The following is a 19,390-nucleotide window of genomic DNA, read 5'->3' on the forward strand; positions in this document are numbered from 1 at the left end:
TTGCTCTGCGGCATGTGGGATCTTCCCAGACCAGGGATCAAACCCATATCCCCTGCATTGGCAGGCAGATTCTTAACCACTGCGCCACCAGGGAAGTCCACACCTGGCCTCTTTTAGATGTGCAGTGTTGAGAGGAATAATATTACTCCATTGCCTAAGGACCAGCTACATAATTTGTGGGGCTCAGTGCAAAACTGGAAATGGGGGCCCCTTGTTCAAAAACTATTAAGAATTTCAAGATTAAAGCCAGCGTGTGTAGGCTTTTCCAACTTCAGGGCCCCGGGTGACTGGCGGATAGCTGCTTAGAAAGCTGTGGTATCTACTGTTGGGAAGCTCTCCACAGGGCTGTGGCGGGTGGTGGACGGGAAGGGAAGCCGGCTCTGGGGTGCAGAAACCACATTCTGGGCCTGAGCGTGAGCCCTTCTGAGGGGCTGCTGTCATCTGACCGTCCCACATTCATGACGCCTGCTGTTTTTCTTCCTTGCACGTATAGAAATTTATTGAGTTTGAAGATGCCTTGGAACAAGAGAAGAAAGAGCTACAAACCCAGGTGGAACACTACGACTTTCAGACCCGCCAGCTGGAACTGAAGGCCAAAAACTACGCAGATCAGAGTAAGTCGCTAGCCCGGAGAGATGAAATTGCATTTTGAATGCATTTGTTGTTCTCAGACCAACCCAGCTGGGAGGGATGTTGAGAGCCTTTGATAAAAAGAGAGTGAGAAAACCCAAGGAGAGCCTTATCTTACTTTCATTGTGATTCCCTCAATAATTTGTTTTCTATCTTTACACTGCTCTGTATTTCTGTAAATGGCCTCAAATCCTTTGTGGAAATAAATAAAATTTATAAATAAGGCCCCTCTGATGACAGAGCACTTTTGCTTAGTGTTGCAGTCTGACCCAAAATTCACAGATCTGTGAACTTTGTGTGGCCCTTTAGGACAGAGCTCCTGGCTGCTGTCTGGGGCTCCTGTCTGTGAGCTGCTTGAGGAGCGGGTGCTCTTTTGTGACCTGAAAGTTGGGCCCAACAATGGTGCCCCTGTAATGACAGTTCCTAGGGGGCACTCATGGCCGACCAGGGTGCCTATGGGAACACCCTGTTCCTTTACAAGGAGAGACGAGGAAAGGGTTTTGTGTTGTTTTGTTTTTGTTTTTTGGTTTTTTTAAAATAAGAACTATTATTTTACCTTTAGAAGTCTTTGTTTAAACTATATTCTCAAAGTTATAACGACCCTGTAATTTCAGTTTTCTGTAATTAGTGGTTTTGATGGTTGAGACCTAGTTTGCTGCTTTACCTCATTACCTTGGATAACAGGTGCCTTCGTTCCTCTGGAAAGTTAAGATCATATCAAAAAAAAAAAAAAAGAAAGAGGGACTTCCCTGGTGGTGCAGTGGTTACGAATCCGCCTGCCAATTCAGGTGATGGGTTCGAGCCCTGGTCTGGGGAGATCCCACATGCCACAGAGCAGCTAAGCCCGTGCACCACAACTACTGAGCCTGTGCTCTAGAGCCCACAAGCCACAATTACTGAGCCTGCGTGCCACAACTACTGAAGCCCGCTCACCTAGAGCCCATGCTCCCAACAAGAGAAGCCACCACAATGAGAAGCCTGCGCACCGCAACGAAGAGTAGCCCCCACTTGCTGCAACTAGAGAAAGCCTGCTTGCAGCAATGAAGACCCAACACAGCCAAAAATAAAATTTAATTAATTAATTTAAAAAAAAATGGTTTGATGGTTGGGTCTATCCGTATCCCAAACCAAAACTGGAAACCCATTTTGCTAAAGCCAATACCCCCCGAGTGTTGTAGGTGAGCACAGCTAGTGGCAACACAAACACACACAAACATGCTAGTCTTTGTGGAGCAGAGGCAAACCGAAAGGCCCATTTTAGTTTTGCATAGATCCACCCTTTCTATAACTACACAGAATCCTTAATATTCCCTTTGCTTAGAATAATTTTCATGTGAAACCTTTTCATCTTTTCTTAGAAGGAAAACATGTAAACTCCAAGGTACAGTCTGAAGTTTTCCATTTGGTCAGCATCAGGGGCAAGGACTGAGGAGAGGGGAGAACAAGGCTGCTGTGTGTCCTGTCTCGCTCTGTACAGAGTTCAACAGAACTGACGTTGGAACAAAGGGCCACAGACGCAAGGTGTCTGAGGCCCGCGGCATGCTGGCTCCGTGGCTTGGCTGTCCAGTTAGCCCGTGGCACTCAGGTGCTTCCCTGTGCCTCTTGGTCAGAGCACACGTGGTGGGGACCATCCTGGGTGTCACAGGGGTGACACAGCTGCCAGCCCAGAGGTGGCACGATCGTGACTTGGTCTTTCCAGCCCCTGGTCCGTGTGAGGGACACCTGTGTGTTCCATCCTGTGTTCAGATATTCTTCTCTTTAGTGTGTCTCAGAGGCTGCTTACTTCCGAATTCTGCCTCTGTCCACAAGCCACCTGCTCGTTCCTTGTCTACATGTGACACAACGTGACTTAGACGTAGAGAGCAAGGCTTGTGTGAGTTTCACCCAGCTCTGCCTCTCTGTAGCAGGATTGAATAGCCTCAGATAACTGCACACACGGTGATGCACCCAGACCTGGGCCCATCAGAACCGCCTGCTAGGGTCCCCAGGGTGTTTTGCGCTGATGAGGCCACCTCTGAGCTCAGGGTCCAGGCAGGGTTTGTCTGGAATACTCTGTCCCCCAGCAGTCAAGTCCAGAGAAGTACGTGCCCTGGAGAAGCGGGTTGTGCAGTTGACAAACATTGGTTGTGTTTTCTAGTTTCCCGGTTGGAGGAGCGGGAGTCGGAGATGAAGAAGGAGTACAATGCCCTGCACCAGCGGCACACAGAGGTGGGTATCCCCGCCACGGGGCCAGGGCCACAAGGAAGTGGTAAAGCCCCACACGTGGGGTTGGCTGCCGCCCTTGACTGCCTTTTCATTCCCTGGGGTTCACCTGCTGAACCTGAAAGCCCTGGGCCTCATGTGGCCAGACTCCCTTCCCTGAACTCTGCCTTCTTCTCTGTCCGAGCCCAGTGGGGGTGAAAGTGGCACAGGCTAGAGGGGGTGGGCGGGTGGACCTCGTGGGCAGGGAGCACTCACTCGGATGTGTCCTCTTCACAGATGATCCAGACCTACGTGGAGCACATCGAGAGGTCCAAGATGCAGCAGGTCGGGGGGAACAGCCAGACCGAGAGCACCCTGCCGGGGAGGAGGTAGGGCGGGAAGCCGGGTGCCAGAGCTTGGTGCGCTCCCCCAAGAGGAGCCGTGGCCCCCACCCCCGACTCAGGGAGAGGGGTGTCCGGTCGGAGTGTGTGGCTTGAGCCGGGGTGTGTGCAGAGGACGGCACCAAGCAGGTGAGGGGCTGGGGTGGGCCTGCTGCGGGCCCGCAGGCCGTCACAGAGACCCAGGGAAAACCATGTAGTCCGTCCTAATACCTGCAAATTCTGTTTCTGAATTCGCCTACTCTGTAAAATTTATTTGTAGCCTCAAAATCACCACTCATGGCACTTTCACAGTCATCTGCAGATGTGCGCAGAGCAGTGAAAAATTTGAGTCACCCAGAGCACAGGGTGCCAGCTGAGTTGGTGCCAGGCGACGCTCCACCTCCTGCAGAGATGCCCAGGGATGGGGGCAGCGGGTGGTGCAGTGTCCTGCAAGACGCTGGGGTCCAGGGGCCAGTCAGTGGGGACTGGATGGAGCCCAGCTCTGGCCCCTGTCCTCTAAGACATGTTAAATACTTCTAGCACCTCGTTTTCTGTTTTGTAAAATAAAGGAAACAGTGTACCAGGATGAGTGAGGAATGGAGATTCTAATCTGTGTGAGATGTGTACCTACCTATGTACATGTTTCTTCTACAAGCAAACGTGTTTGCGGTGACTTTGTAGAATACAACCAGCTCGAATTGCGAGAATCGACTCTAGGTGGTAGGGGAGGCCTGCACACCTCGGTGACCAGCAGACACAGTCACACCCCGCCATGCTGGTTTTATTCGGGGAGCAGAGAGAAGCCTGCAGAGGCCAGGTTCCTGCTTCATCTTCATTCAGGATAAAACCACACCTCAGTACCCCAGGAGCAGATTGTCAGAGATCTTCTCCAGGGTGTTACCATGGGAGGCCATGGCTCCATCAGGCTGGAGGAGGGAGGAGGTGCCTGAGGCTGGAACCCCAGGCCCAATGGATGGAGCTCGCCGTTCGTGCCTCTGCAGCTGTGGCCCCTTGTTCCTGCAGCGAACACCGGAAGCCCCAGGTCTGGTCACGAAAAAGCTCTATTTTCTCTGCACCTGTCTGCTTGATGGGTGATGTCTGCAAACAAGGAGATTCAGGCCCTTCCATTCTGGGCATCGTCAGCTACTCACTGGGCCATGGTGGGTGAAGCTGTTGAGTCTTCCAGTTTGAAAACGGAAAGTGTAATATGTCAGCGGAGGCCTAGCAGGGCCTAGGAAGAGCAGTCATCCAGGGGACCACTGACATGTTTTTAGACAGTCTCGCCGCTTCTCGTGGGGAGTAGGGGATACAGCTGTTGTGGATGCTTTCTTTCTGTAAATGTGTGTGCCCCAGGAAAGGGTATCAGGGGGTCATTAGCTGACCCCCCTGGCTCTGTGAGAATTAAGTGAGAGATTGTGTATCAAAGAGTGTGTTAAACTACAAAACCCTTTGCAGATATTGTTTCTGGGTTAGTTTTATCTGAAGGTAGGAAATACCCATCTCCAAGCCACCGTTTCCCAACACACTGTGAAAGCCTCACTCCTGGTCCTTAGAAGTTGCTGAGGGAATTTCCAAGGAACTGCACCAAAGCCAACCTGGAATCGGGAGCTCCTCGTGTTGTTTTGGGGCTGCAGAGGCTGGCTGTTCGGGCATTACCTAGAGTTTGGGCTCAGGCCCAGATTCCTGCCCAGCCTTGTGTCCCCATCTGATCCTCCTCAGGGTGTCACCAAGGCCAGGGTGCACTTGGCTGTGTGTCCATCCTCTCCAGGCCCTGGACACTCTCTGCTAAGACACCTTCCTGAGCCCCACGGGGGTAGAGATGCCTGCCAGCAGGAAGGAGGAGCCTGGGGCTGTCAGCTGCGACCCTCCTGTGCCTTGGCAGTGAAGAGGCGCCTTCCTGTGTGTGTGTGTGTTGCGGGGCGGTGGCCGGAGCAGAGCTTGTTTGGGAAGCAGAGAGGCAGGGCTGCGTTTGGGCTGCCTCCATTGCTCTGTCAGCTGGCTAGAGACATTTAACCTCACTGTGGCACACGAAATCGCTTGCCCCATGCTTGCTGCCACAGTGTATGAGACTCTGGGCTTCTGCTGGCCCTGTAGCCGCCCTTGCCCCGCCAGCCTGGACACTGGGCTGTGATGGAGATGTTCCCAGGGCCCACTGTACGTCTCTGACGGTCCTGGGCCCACTTTCCGACGAATGGATGTGGATGGCAGCCATGCCTCCCATGTCCAGCGGGCACGCTGGTGGAAGGAGAGGAAGCACAGGCCTTCTCTCACTGCGCTGGGCGTTGGCCTCTGTAGGGCTCAGAGAGTGCAGACATCCCACTGTGGCCTGTGCTACTGCAGCAGATGAAGGGGAAAGCCCTGTTCTGCCCTCCTGGCCTGCTCTTCTCTGGGGTGTACCCCTCTAGCCACAACTCTGTATCCTTTGGGGACAGATGTGTGTCTGCCCATCTTAGCTTAGACTCTCCGGCTCCCCGAGGAGGCTCGTCCTTAGTGCCGGGGAGCTGCTGGCCACTGCTGAGCCCAGACAGGCACAGTTTTCCTTCAGTCCTGGCTTGGTTTTGTGAATCTGTGTGTCTTTAGAATAAAACCGGTGGTGAGGGCTTCCATCGTGGCGCAGTGGTTAAGAATCCGCCTGCCAATGCAGGGGACACGGTTTCGAGCCCTGGTCTGGGAAGATCCCACATGCTGTGGAGGAGCAACTAAGCCCGTGCACCACAACTACTGAGCCTGTACTCTAGAGCCCGTGATTCACAACTTCTGAGCCTGCGTGCCACAACTACTGAAGCCTGCGCACCTAGAGCCCATGCTCCACAACAAGAGAAACCACCACAATGAGAGGCCTGTGTACCGCAGCAAAGAGTAGCGCTCGCTCACCGCAGCTAGAGAAAGCCCACACACAGCAACAAAGACCCAACACAGCCAAAAATAAATAAATAAAATAAATCAATTAAAACAAAACAAAACCGGTGGTGAGCGTGCGTGGGCCCGTGAACATGGCGTATGCAATCGTGTGCCCTGTCACTGCACACTCGAGTGCTTGCGTGTGCCAGGAGCATCGTGGGGAGGACGCTCACCCACTGCCCAGGGCTGAGTGGGCGCACCCTGCCGTCCAAGCCAAGGGGGTGTGTGTCTGTGTGCCCTGTGTCCATCCTGCATAGGATCTGCGTGTTCCACATTTGTCTGTCTCCATGGGGGCCTCCCTCTCCATGTGCGCACACATGCCCCCAGAGCCCCCAACCTTCCCTCTCTAATGTTGCCTTCTTGTCTTGCCCTCTGTGCTGTCCCCGCCGTGTGCTGGCCTTCGTCTGTCACTGCCCTGCAGTCCTCGCCAGTCGTGGAGGAGAAGGTAAAGGCTGCAGCTGTCCCTGGGCCTCGGGTTGGGGGAGCTCGGATGGCTGCCGGAATCATACAGATTGGAGGCTCTGGACTTGGCGTTGACAGGGCCTGCTGCCAAGGAGAGGCAGGCGGGTCCCAGGCCCCAAGGCAGCCCTGAAGCAGGTAGCAGTGCAGGCCCCACTAGCAAACGTCCACCCGGCCTGCGGGTCAGGGCCGCATGTCTGCACCCCCAGGAGGTGGCGGGCAGGGGTGGAGACCCTGCGCCTGGTGTTAGGCAGCCCAGCTCAGTCACTTAGGACCCAGAGCCAGTGGCGTGACCTCTGCGAGCAGCGTGACGCCCTCGGGCTATAGCCTCTGAAGTGGACGAGCATTGGCATCTCCCGGGGGAGCTGCAGGGCTATAACAAGAGGACACGGTGGGTGAGCCTTGGATGGGCTCTGGCCGGCAGTCAGCAGCACCCAGCGAATGCTCTTGAGGCTTGCGGTTGCGGGGAGCAGCGGAGAGGACGCAGGACTCGATCCTCGTGAGGATTTCCATCGGGGAGTGCGGCCTGGCTGTCTGTTGACGCATAGAGTCGTGGAGGCGGGCGATGGATACGGGCTCTCATCCTGGGGGGCAGGTGGCCCCACCCTGCCCTGCCGTCATGTTACCCTGTGGTATCTGGTGACAGCCTGGGCCGAGGAACCCCTTATGTGCGTCCCCCACCGAGGTCAGAGCTGGGCCCCAGGAGAGGCACCCCCATATGGGCACTGGGAGCCCAGTGGAGGAGCAGTGGTGGATGAGGGGCTGGGAGCCCTGAAGGAGCAGCCCATGGAGCAGTGGCTGCCTTCCCGGACGCCGAGGGCCTGGGGGCTGTGGTCAGAGAACAGCCTGGCGAGGACTGAGCCATGGGCTGCTGAGCTTGGGATGAATCTGCAGACCCAGAGCTTTCTAATTTGACGTCTGAGCTCTTAACCAAGAAAGTGTCGTCTGTCATGGGGGACAACGGCTGCATGAGGCACTTGAGGTCGTCAGCAGGAAACCGCCTTCCTGAGCGGCCGAGGCCCCTGTCCAGCCCTGCAGGCCTCCTCTGGCCCTGTCCCTCCCACAGCTTAGCCCCCAGAGGCACAGCCAGGTCCCAACAGGTCTGGGGACCCTGCTCTGCGGGAGGCAGTGTCTTCCTGAACAGAACAGACCCAACAGCTCAAGCAGCTCGGAGGGGCTTCCAGATTCGGAGTTCTCCTCCTGCTGCGCCCCAGCCCCGCCGCCCTGGAGCCGTTGGGGCACCCCCAGAGAGACATTCTTCCCAGAGTCGTGCCTCAGGCAGCTGCCCGCCAGCCATAGGAAGTTCTGGTCATGGCGGCCGCTCCGCTCCCCTGTCCATCACCTGCATCCTCCAGGCACTGTGAGGAAGCCACCATCCTCCCTCCAGGACAGCCCAGCCTCTGGACCCGGCTCCGTGGGACCCCTGAGGAAGCCTTGTCACCCCTCCCACCTCAGCCCCTGTGTGTCAGAGATTCGGATGCTTGGCCTGAACAGCTCTGAGCAGCATGGACTCCATGCAGCCACCGACAGGCTCTGGGGCGCCATGTGTCTGCCCTGGGCCTGGGCTCCATTCCCTCGCCGCTAACAGCCCGCGAGGCATATCCCAGGGACTGAGCCCACAGCAGGCGGCTTTGAGCATCAGTCCAGCCCACTGGACATTCTCAGTTGGCTAGCATAGCTTTATAAGGTGCCTCTGTGGTGTCAGTGCTCCGTGACGGGGGGAACTGCTCGGGGCAAGAGAAAAGCGCCCCATGAGAAACTCCGTACCCGGGTCTCCTGAAAACAGTGATGGGGTGTTGGGGGAGGGCGAGGAACAAAGAACAGGGGAGAAAGGGTTGACTCCTCCTGGCTGGCTCCAGGAGGCAGAAGTAGGGCCAAGGAGGAACCAGGCAATGCTGCCTGTGATGCCAAAGGGCCTATCACAGGCACTGCTGTGCAGGTGTCTGTTTACAATGGAAATAAATAAAAGTGATAAATGACAGTGTAACGGAGGGGAAATGTTCTATGGGATCACAGCGGAGTGGCGATGCCCTGAGCGGGTGAACACGCTGATTAGTGCGGCTGCAGGTCAGAGGGGTCTGAGGTCCTGTGTGCCTAGCCACCCAGAAGGTCACGCCCTTCCCTACAGCCCGTGGTCAGGGGCGTCTTTTAGAGCAGCTCCAGCTGCAGAATAAGCATCTGCATGTCCAGAAAGAGTTTGCAGCCCTGTTTCAGGAGCCACTGTCTAATCCCCCCTCTCCTTCTCTCCCCACATTTCAACAGGAAGGAGCGCCCCACCTCCCTGAGCGTCTTCCCCCTGACCGACGGTATGGTACGTGCACAGATGGGGGGCAAGCTCATGCCTGCGGGGGACCACTGGCACCTGAGTGACCTCGGCCAGCTGCAGCTCAGCTCCAGCTACCAGGTTTTGTAGCCGTGCTATGGAGTGAGGGCTCCCCGTTGCCCCACATTCTTTCAGGAGGGTGTGGCCGCAGCCGGGACTCTTGGCTGCTCGGGGACCTGCCTACAGCCAGGGCGTGCCCATCGGGCAGGGCTGAGCGTAGTGACCATCCCCGAACATAACCCAGAGCCTCGCAACCAGACTGGGCTTCACCCCACACGTGTTGTCCTTCTAGCATCTGAGGTTTGCACTCCAACCAGGAGAAAGTCAAAGGCCAGGGGTCAGCTTCTCTTCTTTGGGCTGTTCTTACCGGCCTACCCGTGCTAACCACCTGAGTTTGAGAAGGAAGACATCTTGGGTGTGCTCAGCTCAGCAGTGAGAGCACCCACCCTCCATCCCCAGCACTGGGGCCCTGGGAAGGCCAAGGGCAGGCACTTGTGCAGGGCCCCTGGGCACTTGCTGCCAGTCTTGGTCTGTGAGCTCAGCCCATCTGGTGAAGGCAGGCTGTGGCAGGACGGAACGCGGGCCCCATTGCTTGTTGAAGAGACCAGACCCTCGCCCTGGGTCTGGTGATTCCCCACTGAGGCCATCAGAGGATACCCTCTGGGCCGGGTCGAGCAGTGGATGTGGGCCCAGTCTTCCCCACAGCTTCCTTCCCACCGCAATTCATTGCCAGCTGTCCTCCTGCCTCGCAGTGTCCAGCTGGGCTGCAGGAGGTCACCACAAGCTGTCAGCTGTATCGGAAAGCGACCCCACTCACTCGGCGTCTGTTCCGCGGAGTGAGCACTCCTCGTGCCCGCCAGTCACTGGCTGTCCTGCCAGCAAGTGGGGTCCGGGCAGAAGGGGCGGGGCCCACAGCTGGCGTGTACCCCCAAGCCCCTGCGGGGGCGTTGAGCCTCAGAAAGCTGGGAGGCTGGGGTCTCCAGACGGCCCCTTGGGCTAGCCTGTGTTCTCATGCGTCTCTCTTTCTCCTGCGTCGTCTGAAATCGTTCTCTCTTAATAAATTATAGTCCTTTATATGTTTTAGTTCATAGGTGTGTTTTGTTTGATTTTTTTTAATAATTACTTTTAAGTTCTTTTTATTTTATGCTCTAGGTTTTCAAGTTTTTCTAATTTTTTAATTTGTTTCGTTGTTTTTATTTTGTTTTTTGTTTTTATGTACTGTATTTTCAGTGTTTTAACCAAACAGTTGTGGCTCCTCATGGGAGGCATGGCCGCTGGGATGTGGGTTCTTTGCATTTGGAGGTCACTGCTGCACGTTGGTGTTAGAGGTTGGCAGGTTTCTTTAGGTAAGTGGTGGCCAGGGGGAGTGTCCTGTGGGTAAGTGGTGGCCTGCAGGCGACAGACAGCTAGGGGAGTAGGGGGAGGCCTGGTTATGCCGCAGAATTACCCACGGTGACTACCAGAGTCAGGAGGCCCACGGAAACAGTGTTCAAATCACGGACAGGTGGGGAGCGTGGCCATTGAGTCAGGTGGTCTGACAGTGTGTGCTTCCGTGAGGCATGGGCTCATGTGTCCGGCCGTCTTTGTGGAAGTCCCTGTGCATCAGCCTGGAGCATAGCCCTCCTCGGGTACCACTCTCCTCGGAACCCTCCCTGTGGGAGAGCACTCGGGCCCCCACCACAGAGGCGTGCAGTGTGCACGGTGCTGTGAAGAGGAAAGGGTTTTTTCTTTACAAATTGGCCCTGAGCTGCAGAACCCAAACCCAAACCAAAAATGTTTGCAGGGGGCGCTTCTCACCACAGCTCATCAGCAACCCGGATGAGTGTTGTTGGCTATGGGGGCCATCCTGTTCCCTGTGGGGTGTTGTGGGCACCTTGCCTCCACCCATCCCCAGCTCTGGTCACCACAAGTGTCTCCAGACATCACCAAGTGTCCCTCGGGGACACAGCTGCTGGGATGGGAGCCCTGTCGAGAGGAGAACGAGGATGTGAGGTTCCGGGTAGAAGAGTCTCAGCCCAGGGAGAGGCGGCGCCTGGCGGGGACCAGGCTGCTCGGGAAAAGGCAGATCCCACAAGGCTCCCAAACCACTCTGACTCCTAGTCACCTGGAGGTGGCCATGGGAGCACAGTCAGCCCTTCCTAGTTAAAGGTGGGGGTAGGTTGGTCCCAGCATCCATCCAGCTTCACAAAGAAGGCCGACACCCCGTCATCAGCTCCTCTTGTAAGAAAGTTCTCCTGAAAGTGTGTCCTCTGAGGAAACCGTGTGATCTGGCGCCGATGGGAACATGTACCCAGAGTGGCCTCTCAGTACTGCCCCCCTCCGCCCCCATGGGCCTCAGCCCCTCCTGAGGCCATGCCCCTTCTCGGCACCAGGCAAGAAAGAGGCTGCGGGGGCCCCACGGCACCTGCTCAGGGATGAGTCGGGGGTGAGTCTGGGGTTACCGCCGATGTTAGTTCGTAGAAGAGCAGAGACTATTTTTATTGAGGTTCCCTGATGGTTTCACCAGGAAAGACGGTAGGAGAGGAATGTTTGTTTGCTGTCCACATTTATTCAAACAATGTGTTCTCTCTCCAGGGAGATTCTTAAGGTCAACAGTTGATTGCAGTTTTTACTAATCTGGTCTTTTTTCACTCTCGGAACATTTGGGGGACGTCCCATTCTGTGGAATTTGCATTTGCGTAGGTGTTGAAGGCAAACTTTGGTTCGGTTGGGCCGTGGAGATTAAGCGAGACCCATCCCCTGGTGTCTCTTTGTTGGGGAGGCCACCACTGGCAGAACTGGGGAGGTGCCCACTTGTCACAGCCCCTGACTGTGGCCAGGGCGGGAGGCAGGAGGCAGGAACGAGAGGGACCAGCCCTCGAGGGCCTCGCAGTGGAGCAGTAACTTGATCAGAAGGCACGCCGGCCTCCCCGGCCTCCTTCCCAGCCGGGGAGCTTCTGCCCTGACCTGGGCTGGGGCTTAGCTCGGCCCACCCACCGGCTGCAAGGGGTTACCGGCCACATCCACATAGCTTCGTGTCTAGCCCCATACTGGAAAGCGTGCAAGCCAAAAGCCCGGCCCAAGCCATTTAAATAAGGTGTAGCCGCCTCTGGAAAGCCAGAGGCTGGATGAGTCAAGTGAAGAGGCTGGGAGGAATCAGCCCAGCGGGAGAGAAGTGGCCTCCTGTCACTTCCATTCTGGCACGGAGTGCTGTTTTACTGCGGCCGAGTGGCAAAGACCCCAAGCAAGGGGGCCTTGTGGTGGTGGCCGAGGCCCTGCCGGCCCTGTGTGGTCCACCCCTCGTGGCCTCCCCGGGGGACCTGACCCGCGCCACGAGCTTCCCTCTTCCTGTGTTTGGCCCCAGTGTCCGCAGGATGAGATGTCCGAGTCAGGCCAGTCCTCAGCGGCGGCCACGCCCAGCACCACGGGCACCAAGTCCAACACGCCCACGTCCTCTGTGCCCTCGGCTGCGGTCACACCCCTCAGCGAGGGCCTGCAACCTCTGGGCGACTACAGCGGCAGCTCCAAGAACAACAAGAGAGCGCGGGAGAAGCGCAACAGCCGCAACATGGAGGTGCAGGTCACACAGGAGATGCGCAACGTCAGCATAGGTACTGGCCGCCCTGCCTGCCCAGCGCCCCACCCTCACCAGCACCACGCATGTCTCCTCCCAATTCGCAGGGCTGGTCGCTCCTGAGGCCTCTCCTTGGCTGCCCTGTCCTCAAGTGGTCATGCCTCTGTATGTGTGTCCTGACCGACCCCTGCTTTTTATAAGGAAACAGTCAGATGAGACCAGGGCCCACCCTTTGGCCTCATTTTACCTTCATCACCTCTTTAAAAACCCATCTCCAATACAGTCACATTCTGAGGAACTGGGGTCCAGGGCTTCAGCCTGTGAATTTGGGGGACACAACTCAGCCTGACAGTAGACCACTGTCATCCAGCAGACACAGTCTAATCAGAGAAAAGGGAAGGAAAAAATGGCCTGTTCAGATGGGATCACAGTTCTGGGGGACAGGCCCCATCCAGCCACCAGCTCGGGAAGATCCCCCACCATGACCGTCCCTGCCTGTGGTGGCCTAGCGTGGGGTCTCCGGACAAGGGGCCCCAGGGCAGCCATGAGTGGTACAGGGAACTGCTGGTCACCCCCTGACCCTGGGCTCCACTGTTTCCCCCAGGCATGGGCAGCAGTGACGAGTGGTCTGATGTTCAGGACATTATCGACTCCACCCCAGAGCTGGACATGGGCCGGGAGCCCCGCCTGGACCGCACGGGCAGCAGGTGCTCACTGGGCCCAAAGCCAGTCCCGAATGGCTCAGCACTCACCCTGGGAGTTGGTGCCCCTGGTAGAGGTGCCTCGCAGCCCCTCGAGGTGGGAGAACTGCCCAGGACACTGACCCGCCACCCGCCACACCTGCACTTGCGCCAGCGGTGTTGGCATCGAGTGGCCCCTCAGAGGTGTCCCCGTGTGCGGTCCAGTGGTGCTGCCCACTCACTCCACCTTCCTTGGCTGCGTGTCCCCACAGCCCAACCCAGGGGATCGTGAACAAGGCTTTTGGCATCAACACTGACTCCCTGTACCACGAGCTGTCGACTGCGGGGTCCGAGGTCATCGGGGATGTGGACGAAGGGGCCGACCTGCTAGGTAAAAACAACCATCCCCGGGACCCTGTTGTGGTTGAGTTTGTGATGAAAGCAAAGTCTCTGTGAGCCAGGAAGTTCTTTTTACAAACTGAATATTGAGATGTATTCACTTACCGTAACTCGCCTCTTAAAGTGTGCCGCTCGGTGGGGTTTGGGGTGCTTACGGATTCGAGCAACTGTCTATAGACCATCTTGTCAGCCCAAGAAGAAACCCATTCCCAGTAGCCCTCAGCCCAGCCCTGCTCCAAGCCCCTCCCCTGGGCAGCCCACTTTCTAGGAACGTTTTGGGAGGGTGGTGGTTGCCAGCTCCTCCAGTCCACGAGGAGCGTGCCCAGACAGTGTCAGTGCCCTCTGGGAGCCCTGTGAGGCTATGTCTGAGACGGGTGCAGAGACAGCCTGCCTGATGCAGACTTGCTCCTGGTCCTCCCTCCCTGCCCGAGCCAGGCCCCGTGTGCCAGCGTATGCCTGTACCTGAGGGCAGCCTGCATGGCTCTGAGGCCAGGCTGTGGCCCTCGGGGCAGTGGAGGGAAGTCACGCTGTCTCTCAGTGGGGTTCAAGCTCCCCTGGCCCAGATGTGTGTCCGGAGCCCCAGCCTGGAGAAGCGGCCTTGTCCCCGAAGCCCTCTCTCCTGCTCAGCAGCCAGCAAGGTGGGCGTCAGGGCCGTGGTTCTGTTCTGTCCCCTCCCCACACCCCAAGGAAGGGTCCTCTTGTTTCTCCTTGGGGAGGGGCAGCAGCTGCCTCCACTGGATACGTGGCAAGCAGGGTGGTAGCGATTCCACTAAGAGAATCCGGGAAGGCTGCCTTCTGATGTTTGATCCATGTTTTATCATCTGCTGCCTGAGGAGGCGGAGCTGTCTGGCATCTGAGGGTTTCTGTTGCCAGCCTCTCTGCTGCTCTCACTCCCCCCTGATAGACGCACCAGCAGGGACTCGGGGGCATCTTTGGACCGGTTCCCCGGGTAGACAGCGCCGCCCGGCCGGCCTGCCAGCTGCACACACCACCAGGCCTGACCTGCAAACGAAGGGGGCCCGGCTGGCGTTTTTAGCTGGAACAGCCTCGCTTTCTTTGCAGTGGGCCTGCATTCCTATTAGTTCTCATAAGTTGATTGTCTTACTCAGGGTGGGGAGACCTCCAGGCAGCAGCATCATCTGGGGTGTTTAGCACCAGCACGCCTTGTGCCTGGAACAGAAGTTTTTTCAGCCAGAATTTAAATTTTTCAGCCAGAATTTTCAGCCAGAGATACAGGTACACAACTGTATATATCAAATTGTGGTAAAACCATAATGTAAAACTTATCAGTTTTTAGGTGTACATTTCAGTAAAGTACATTCATACTCAATGGTGAAAGACTGAAAGCGTCCCCTCTAAGATTAGGAACAAGACAGAGATGCCCGCTTTTGGCAGTATATATTTTTAATGGAATTTTTCTCACAAGCATTGTAAAAATATATATTTAAAAATACACAAAAGCTGTTAGTATTCAGAAAAAGTCTACTCATTAGGGATAGTCACTTTTAGTATTTTGACATCCTTCTCTTCTTTACATATTTCAGATACTACCATATAAGTTCAATTTTTAGGCATTTTTTTATTTTTAGAAAAAAGATACATGCTGATAATAATATTAAAGTAATATCAGACATTGCCAAGAAGGAAGTAAAAACCAGAGGAGCCCCCAAGCCGTGATGAGTGACACCCTCCCAGGTGCCAGGGCCCCAGCATGCGCACCTGGGACGTGGGGTGGCAGCTTTTGTCTGGCCTTTTCTTCATGGCTGATGTTAATGTTTCCCTGAACCACTAAGATTCCTCTGCACGTTTTAATTTCCTTATCTTTGTGTGACTGTGAATTGCCTAATCAATTCTAATTTTTGCTGTTTGAATACCACTGTCATAGCTACCTGCGGGCGTAGATCTTTCTAGATGTGGGAACCCCCTGGACAGGTGTGGACTCGTGGGGATGGGCTGTAGGCTGCTCCCCTGCATGTGCTCACACCAGCAGGGCCGGGCGTGGCCGGGAGGAGGCACCTGGGATCCAGGCTGTGACGGGTGGTCACTGGAAGGAGTGCCTTTCTGCCCGGGCAACGTTGGAGCCGCACCGGGCCTGGGGGGCAGCCTCCTGCACTAGAGAGCTTACACAGCAGGGCACCACACTTTCTTGAGCTTTTGAGAACCTGATAAAAAGGTAAAAGGCATCTCCCTAGGAAGACATACAGACATAGGATGTTTTGCATTTCCATGTCAGGGTCGGAGGCCCAGCTTCGCATTCCCGCTCCTGGTGCAGAGCTCTGGAGGAGGTCTGAGGGGCGAAGCGGGGGCCCCTGCACCTCGTACCTTTCTTCAGTCTCGTCATGTGACAAGATTCCAACACTCATCACGGGCCTTACAAGAAGAGCGACACCAATGTTTTATATACCCAGCCACCGTTAATGCCTCATACTGCTAGTGTCTCCATTTCACAGATGAAGAAACTGAGGTCACAGAGGCCGAGGTGAAGTGGCAGAGCCAGGACTTGAACTCTGGTCCCACCCAGGGTGGCAGCCCTGCCTCCGACCACCGCTGTGCTTTTTTTAACAGCCTTATTGAGATGGAATTTCCACACCATACAATCCACCCACTTTCAGTGTACGCCTCAGTGACTTTTAGCACGTTCGGATTTGTGCAGTCATCACCACATAGCTTTAGAACATTTTACACCGCCCCTCAAACGAAACCTGTACCCAGTAGCAGTCGCTCCCCGCCACCACCCTGGCACTGCTGCTCTACTTCCTATCTCTGCAGACTTGCCTGTTCTGGACATTTCACGTCAGTGACCTTTTCCATCTGGCTACCTTCATTTAGCATCATGCCTTTAAGGTTCGTCCATGTTGGAGTGTGTCAGAGTTTCATTCCTTTTTATGGCTGAATAATGTTTCAGTGTGGATAGGCCACATTTCATGTATCCATTCAGCCACTGATGGACATTTGGGTCATTTCACTTTTGACTGTTGTGACTGATGCTTCTGCTACACTTGTGATGCCTCGCATGGTTCTATGAGATCACCGGAGCTCACTGGCCTCCTCGCTACCTGGTGGCACTGGGTGGCCTGCCAGTCAGTCCATCCCGTTGGCCACGTTTCCTGCCTTGCCCTGTGGCCCCAGGCTGCAGAGCTGTCCCCTCCCCTGCAGCGCCCACAGGTGCAGTGCTGATGGTGTGCGTGCTCACTCCATGTGACTGCCCCCCACCCATCCTGGCGCCCCCGGGGCTGGCAGATGCTCTAGCATGTGGCCACATCCTGTGGTTCAGACAGCACCGTTCCGGACGCCAGAGTCTCCATAAAGAGTGATGGGAGAGAAAAGCAGAGAACTAGAAACTGCACACCAGTGAGTTTTACCTGGAGCCACATTGACTGAGTCAGTAGATAGAGGTGCAGTCTGTTGCAGCAGGGTTCCTGAGAGGGAAATGATGTCTGATGCATCTCCTGAGGTCAGTTCCCTCAAGCAGGAGTGCCTGACGTGAGAAGCTCTAACCAGTGCATCTGATGGGTCTGTGTTGAGGGGCTGAAGTGAGAATCGTCTTCTCACCTGATGGTGAGTGCCCAGGCACTTGCGCTGCAACGCTTGGCGGGCGGGGGCCCTCTCAGGCACCACTTAGTTCTGGTTGGAATGAGACCCCACTCTTGGGAGTGATGGGCCTTTGGGTGCCTTTCTGGAGCCTTCATCACGAGGAGCACAGGCAAGGCAGGCAGCCCTGAGATGTTGAGGAGAACCGCGAGCTCCTGTGATCTGTGGACAGAGCCCTGGAGTGAGGGGCCGGCCCTTTGTCCAGCAGGGTGGAGGGATGAGCTGGGGTCTGCTCGAGTCCCCAGAGTCTGGCTCAGCTGGAGGAAGTGTCAGTGACAGGAGGCCTGGTCCCCCATCACCAGTTCCTGAAGACATTCAGATGATGGATTATTCAATATGTGTACTGGATTCGTTGACTAGCCACTTGGAAAAAAATGATGTCTAATTCAACCTCACTCCGAACACAAAAATAATTTCTAGGTGGAGTAAAGATCTAAACATAAAAATACAAGGATAACAGAACTGGAAGAGAATATTGGAGAGTATTTTCATAATCTGGGCTTCTCTTCATTGCCAAAACCAAAGAGAGAGAGAGTGAGTGAGTGTGTGTGTGTGTGTGTGTGTGTGTATGTACGTATGTGTATGTATATATATGTATTTATGGTCTCCACCATTAACGTTAAAAGAAGTGAAGTACAATAGGAAGCTTCCCTAGTGGTGCAGTGGTTAAGAATCTGCCTGCCAATGCAAGGGACACAGGTTCGAGCCCTAGTCTGGTAAGATCCCACATGCCACGGAGCAACTAAACCCGTGCGCCACAACTACTGAGCCTGTGCTCTAGAGCCCGCGAGCCACAATTACTGAGCCCACATGCCACGACTGCTGAAGCCCTTGCACCTAGAGCCTGTGCTCCACAACAAGAGAAGCCACCGCAACGAGAAGTCTGCACACCGGAACAAAGAGTTGCCCCCACTCGCCGCAACTAGAGATAGCCTGTGTGCAGCAATGAAGACCCAATGCAGGCAAAAATTAATTTAAAAAAATTTTTTTAATATGAAATGAGTAGAGGATAAAGCAGGACATTCACAGAAGAGACCCACAAACCTGAAAAGATGTTTAACTTCAAGAATAACACAGAAATGAATAGTGAGAGAGTATACAGCTAACTCTTTTTCCTCAAATGATTGATAAAAATGAAGTGGGTACTGTCCACCCCGCTGATGGGAGGTGGCCGGCAGAGGCCAGCCGGCAGAGGCCAGCTGGCAGGGTACGGCCAGGCTGGACCTGGAGGGAGCAGGACCACCTCTCCTCAGATAGGACCAAGGCACCCACAGGAGCCCATACGCGAGTCCTGGTGCCCACACACAACCGTGCAGGCCCGAAATACCTGTCAAAGGAGCCGATGCCCTAGGAAACGATGGGACGTCTCCATATGGAAATACATCGAAGCTTTCAAGGTGATCGTGGATCCTTCATGTGGAAGGGGTCCTGGGATACCGTGTGAGGTGCAACGGAGGAAGTTGCGCAAGAGGATGGAGAGTGGTGGTCACGATTTTGTTTTTTAGAAACTGATGTCTGCCTAGAAAGATGTCTGAGAAGGAGAATATCAAGCGTGAACAGCAGCTGCCTGGGAAGTAGAGATGAGAGGGGACACATCCACTTCTGAACCGCCTATCAAAATGATAAATCCACTTTATCATTTGAATTCCTTCCACAGATTCTGTAGTTTGTCATTTAAGTCAGGCGACTTTTTATACCAATTCTGCGTGAAATGAACCAAATAGAACAGCATCATTTCCTCAAGTCTTCAGCTGGGTGGCAGAGAGCAGTTTGGTACAAGCGTCCCCCCCCACCCCTCACATCCTGACTCAGTGATTCCCTCCCTGCACAGTAGGGCCCTTGTCTTCTGGTTGCCCTTGACCTAAGCTCTTGCCCTTCCCCTAAGACCTGGGCTGGCCAGGGCCCCACCCCCACCCCCCACCGAGGCCAGGTCCTTGTCCGTGGCTCACTCACTCTGGGGGCGCCTGTGAGGCTGGATGCCCAGCACCCACCACACCACACCCACACACACGTTAGCTTTACAGGGGTCTGGCCCTCCTGATGGTGGTGGGAGTACAGGGGCGAGCAGGCTTTAGATCTGCACGCCTGCCCCAGGGCCCCCAGGACTGAGGAGCGTGATGTTCTGACCTCCCCTTTCCTTCAGGGTTCCTGCCTTGGATGCATTTGGCACCCACAGGCCTGGGGTCGTCTGCTCGTATGCTTTTGGGCCCTTCAACGTGGAAATGGCTGATCATCGTCGCTTTTTCTTTAATAAGAGTTTCTTCATTTTGTTGGTTTCAGTCACCAATTAACC

At 55.4% G+C, this 19,390-nt stretch overlaps 1 protein-coding gene across 1 annotated transcript in view; it reads left to right on the forward strand.

Moving 5' to 3' along the window:
• MAPK8IP3 (mitogen-activated protein kinase 8 interacting protein 3) overlaps positions 1-19,390 on the forward strand; it is a 47,235-nt gene that overhangs the window by 15,473 nt on the left and 12,372 nt on the right. The window contains exons 2-8 of the mRNA XM_060031471.1: positions 494-614; positions 2,768-2,838; positions 3,109-3,200; positions 8,814-8,955; positions 12,218-12,464; positions 13,032-13,134; positions 13,380-13,498. Of these exons, the coding sequence (XP_059887454.1) occupies positions 494-614; positions 2,768-2,838; positions 3,109-3,200; positions 8,814-8,955; positions 12,218-12,464; positions 13,032-13,134; positions 13,380-13,498 (895 nt within the window). The remainder of the gene's footprint in view (positions 1-493; positions 615-2,767; positions 2,839-3,108; positions 3,201-8,813; positions 8,956-12,217; positions 12,465-13,031; positions 13,135-13,379; positions 13,499-19,390) is intronic.

The sequence above is a fragment of the Delphinus delphis genome, chromosome 15 (genome assembly GCF_949987515.2).
Source record: "Delphinus delphis chromosome 15, mDelDel1.2, whole genome shotgun sequence".
Taxonomy (NCBI): Eukaryota; Metazoa; Chordata; class Mammalia; order Artiodactyla; family Delphinidae; genus Delphinus; species Delphinus delphis.